The sequence below is a fragment of the Aptenodytes forsteri genome, unplaced genomic scaffold (genome assembly GCF_000699145.1).
Source record: "Aptenodytes forsteri isolate BGI_AS27 unplaced genomic scaffold, ASM69914v1 Scaffold23, whole genome shotgun sequence".
In the NCBI taxonomy this organism is placed as follows: Eukaryota; Metazoa; Chordata; class Aves; order Sphenisciformes; family Spheniscidae; genus Aptenodytes; species Aptenodytes forsteri.
Window position 1 is genome coordinate 2,530,771 of NW_008796043.1, and position 5,104 is coordinate 2,535,874.

At 37.2% G+C, this 5,104-nt stretch overlaps 1 protein-coding gene across 1 annotated transcript in view; it reads right to left on the minus strand.

Annotated features, from left to right (window-relative positions):
- Positions 1 to 613: 613 nt before the first annotated feature.
- The window catches only part of RNF138 (ring finger protein 138), an 8,369-nt gene continuing 3,878 nt past the window's right edge, over positions 614 to 5,104 (minus strand). Inside the window, exons 3-6 of the mRNA XM_019473750.1 lie at positions 4,058 to 4,126; positions 3,454 to 3,559; positions 2,538 to 2,645; positions 614 to 1,112 (exon numbers count right to left, since the gene is read on the minus strand). Coding sequence (XP_019329295.1) covers positions 1,044 to 1,112; positions 2,538 to 2,645; positions 3,454 to 3,559; positions 4,058 to 4,126 — 352 coding nt within the window. The 3' untranslated portion in view covers positions 614 to 1,043. The remainder of the gene's footprint in view (positions 1,113 to 2,537; positions 2,646 to 3,453; positions 3,560 to 4,057; positions 4,127 to 5,104) is intronic.

The following is a 5,104-nucleotide window of genomic DNA, read 5'->3' on the forward strand; positions in this document are numbered from 1 at the left end:
TTGGTAACTGTTTTAGAGCAAGTTTTTCTTCTCAGCTGTTTTTTCAAAGCCTTTGGATGCAGGAGATGTCCAAGTTTTAAACAGTCTTACCAAAATAAACAAGTTCATTTCTGAGTGTTGGTAGCTCTGAAGCCAATCAGTTCTCTAGTTACACAGCCTTCCGTGAAAGACAGAACAGACCAAAACATGAATTCCACATGCAACAATGTAAGTTCTTAAAAAGCTCCAACAAAATGAAAAACTAGCCGGTCACAGTCATATACCGAAAAAGTATACCTTTTGCACGTCATTTTGAATTGCTCAGAAAGTATGTTGGGGAACCATCTTCCTTAGTAGCTGGGAGCACAGGGCAAAACTCCTCACCCATCACTTTAGTAAGCAATCGTCCTATTTCAGTTACGCTCCGAAAGGGGAAAAAAATAGATGTAATTATTCCTAGGCAATGGCATCATTCTTTCTCAATGAAAGGTGAAAAAAAACCTGCTCTGCCTTGTTGATCTATAGAAAACAAATACTTTTATTTCTTAAGTTGCTGTTATTTTCATTCACATAGTAACGGTAAAAAAACAAATCACGACATGAAATAAAACTTTGTCCTCGGGCAGGAGGAGAGAAAAAAATTATCATCTCATAGATATCTTAGCAGATGACAGCTGAACTTAAAGAAACTCAACAGTGCAACAGAGCATCTTTGCATGTCTTTCTAAAGATAAAACTTTCAAAGTTGGTTTCGGTGAATTAAAATATCTGACATTAATAAAAGCAACCATGTAACTAACAGAGTAGTAAAAGTTAGAGAAAAATCAAGACAACAATGAGAAGTTCCAAAAAGGTCCCTAATTCCACAGGGATGGATCTCAGTAAAGATGTGAAGTTCGAGTTTCAGCAAAATTGTTTATGACAAGTCCTTATGAGCGTGGAAAAAAGTTAAGCCTGAAAAGTGGTTACTGAATACCATTTTTATTAATATACACTTCAGATCACCAATAGAATGAATGTAATTTTTCTCTCAGATAATCAGTAAGATGAAGGGGAGCTATACTTTAAAAGTTCACATGACAGGATTCTTGAACTGCATTTTGGTATTGGGCTTCTTCATCAAGCTGAAGATTCTAAACAAAATGAAAACATCATCAAAATGGACAAATACTCAAGATGTACCATAGTCCTTAGTTTAATCATTCATCTTCCACATTTTTACACAGGAATTGGCACCTAGATGAAGACTCCCCATCTCTATGTGTACTGGATGCTTGTTTATGTTGCACAGTATCTTTTATTTAACCAAGTACCAAGAGATACATGAGACAGGAGAAGAATCAGATGAGTGGGACAAGGCTCATTAAACAGAAGGGTCCATCTTCTCTCCCTGGCTCAATTACATTACAGAACAGCCAGCTCAGGAAAGCTGACTGTGTCATGCAATTCTTATAACAGGGCTTCCAACCAGCCATAACATCCTCCATTAATAGAAACGAAATGTGATCCCCAGACAACAGTAATCACAGATTGTTGAGAATATACTGCTTAAAATGAGAAAGCAAACATGTATCACAAAAGATGGGTGGTTAACCCTGCTACTTTTGAAAAGCTGTCTTTGAAGTTGCTAATACGCCAGAGTAATGCACCTTTTTAGTGCAATTCTGACAGCTTCCCCAAATCAGAATTCCAATCACCAGTTCTACATCCTCAAACATGCAAGATGCAGTCATGTTGAAGAGCCCAGTCCCCTAGCTCTTCATGCCTTTGTCACAGATCACTCAACACAAAGAACAACATGCATCATCTTTGCCACCTTTAACCAGTGAGGCTGCCTATGCCTCAAATACTGTGCTCGTCCCACACAAAGCTCAAGCAGTGTACCCCAAAGCCTGTCAAACTCTGTAGAAACTACAACACGAACTTTCCAGCTCTCTGGTCCCATATGCAGAATTCAACTGGTTGGCTTGACTTACGATCCACCCAGTGACTACATCTGTGTATGTAGTTCTGCATCTACTCCAAGGTCATTTACTCAAAGTGAGCCTGAAAGAAGGCAACCAGAACAATGATTTAATGACACATCTCTTTTTCACATTGCAGCCTCACTCGCAACATACTGGCATAGAGGCTGTAGCAGCAATACCAGCTAGTCAAGCTGCACTTTGAGTCCTGAGAATTATGATTTAGCCATTTCTGCCATAAAAGGTCAAAAATGTCAATAAAACAGAGTAGCATCTATTTTGTTTCCCCCAGAAGCAGCAGTAATAAACTGTTCTGGAGGAATAAATAGTTCAGATTGAGAACACTAAGCTAAAGACTTAAGCCATCAGTTTGGAGCAGAGCTTAACTGTTGACAAAACCTATTCCCGGTAGCACTTCATGTTGATAACAGAAAGTTTAAGAACAGACAGGCCTGCTTCTGAGTTCTGTACAGAGCAGGAACATAGCATGTCCAGAGCACAAACAAGTTTGGTACACATTTTTTATTTGGCATTTTTATTTATAGAAAGAAGTTACCATTTATTCCCCTACACATCAAAGAAGAAAAAGCTTACCACAAATTCTCCGTAGTCAAACCGGTGTCTTAGATTTAGATGGCTAACAAGATTTCTAGTAACCTGGTTAGTATCTGCCCAAGGGAGAGATACACAAATAGGACAGATCTGAATTTGGAGGGGAAGGGGAAAGAGAAAGAATTAAAAAAAAAGTTATTGGTAATACAGAATGCATTAAAGACGTTCTACAGGAATAACTAGTCTATTACTCATCCACTACCAAAATACAGTAAAGATGTTCACATAAAATTCTAAGTGTTCTTTTCCTCAATTGTGTAACATTCAAAAATTACATTTCAACTTGCCAAATTTCTTAAGTGTTTCTCTTAGGAGTGGGGGACTATCACATCTGTCTGGCACTCTTTTTGTCAATTTCTGTTGCTTAGAATTTAGAAAACAAAGTGATTACTGCATCCTACTTATTGTTTGGGAGGATTTTCATACAATTGAGATGATCAAGTAAGCCAAAAGAAAAAATAACACACCCTATACAGATGAAAAGAACAAAAAACCAAACAGATTTTTCTCCTTCACTCCCTTCGATTACCTTAGATTACTTTTCAAGTAACTGTAGGTTTCACATGAAACAATAGTTACGTTACAAGTGGGATTCTATAGAAACAGTTCTGAATTATAAAATGAAGAAGAGTGTCAGGCTCAAAAACTGAGTTTGTTTCACATCAAAATAAATGAGACGGCTAAGTCAGAAATGCCTTAGAACCGGCAAGAAGCTGGACAAGAAACATTTTCAAATGAAAGTCACTCCTCAAGTTAAATAACGCACTGCATTAAGCATATTGTCTTTCTCAGACCACAGTGATCTTTACAGATATAGACTAGCTACTGCACATTTAAAATTGTTCACGTAATTATAATGAAAGTAGCTTAAGAAGCATACATAAGCAACTCTACTTACTACAGGAACTATCTGATAAAGATGTCTATTATTACAGTGATCCAGCAAACGTTGCCTGGTAAAATTGGCTTCCTGACACAGGGGGCATTTGAAGGTTGGATGTCCACTGTAAACAGAAATACACAGTATTAAACAGAAAAGAGAGTTTTAGAAGTAGTGTTACAGAAAGCTTAATTCATCTGTAATCTTGTCATTATTTTCCCTTATTTTGATAACAACAAAAAAAACCCCCACCCTCACTGACATAATAGTGGATCTAATGGAGTTCCACTGCTACTTCCAAATGGCAATTTTAAAGCACATTTATTATTTGTACACCTAAACGCATTCTTCTGAGACTTGGACTTTAGAAAATTCTTTTGTTCCAATTGCAACTGCACCCTGTTCTTACTTACTGGTAAATTCTTTTAGTTCAAATCCTTCAGTAAAAGTAATGAAAAAAACCAAATTCTAATGTATATATACAAATGTAGAAGAAACTACAGGGTTTTTTCAATACAGCTTGTTGTAGGTGTTTGTGGGTTCTTTTTCAAGTTAGTATAAGCTTGCACTATGATTGTCTGGATCTATATTAATAGTAACTATAGAAAAATAAGCAGCCTACCTTGTTTCTCCTTGAAGTATTTGATTATTAGCCATCTCGCCATTATCAGATATTGCATCACTCCTGCTACTTTAAATGAAGAAAAAAAAAAAAAGAAAAAAATCCATTAAGTCCCATGAATTTCAAGGCAAAACATATAATGGCACATATTTTAACTCCCACAACTTTTCCTTTGATACGTCTCAGTATTTAGTTACCATGGTGACCCTTGGTGAAAATACTACACAACTTTATAGGAAAGTGGTATATAAGACAACAGACATTTAGTCCATAAGAATAGTAATGGACATTACAGCCAAGTAGCTCAAAAGGCATTATGAACAACATGAACGTAAGACAGGTAGCACTTTAAGTTTTTTGACTTAGGACTATGTAAATAGGCATTTAACTGCCATGTGTTTACACAAATAATTTACAACTTTCAACTACAGCAAGATAAGTTTGCTTATGCTGTGCACAAAATAAACTATTTCCTACAGTAAGAGTGACAGACAGGAACATTTTAGAAAGTAAATTTGACCATATATGCACCTCTAGCTAAGCCAGAAGAAACTGCTCAGACATGCTGATCATCCTAAGAACATGAATATTAACAGTCACAAATCTGGTCATGGTACATTTTTTATATTTCTGTAATATTATAAGCACAGGTATTCTACTGTGGCATAGTCAATAAATAGTGATATAACAGTATCCAGACACTTCGGTGGAACATAGAATAGAATAGACTAGACTAGTTCAGTTGGAAGGGACCTACAACGATCATCTAGTCCAACTGCTTGACTGATTCAGGGCCGACCAAGTCAAAGCATGTTATTAAGGGCATTGTCCGAATGCCTCTTAAACACTGACAGGCTTGGGGCATCGACCACCTCTTGAGGAAGCCTGTTCCCGTGTTTGACCACCCTCTCAGTAAAGAAATGTTTCCTGATGTCCGGTCTGAACCTCCCCTGGCGCAGCTTTGAACCATTCCCACACATCCTATCACTGGATATCAGGGAGAAGAGATCAGCACCTCCCTCTCCACTTCCCCTCCTCAGGAAGCTG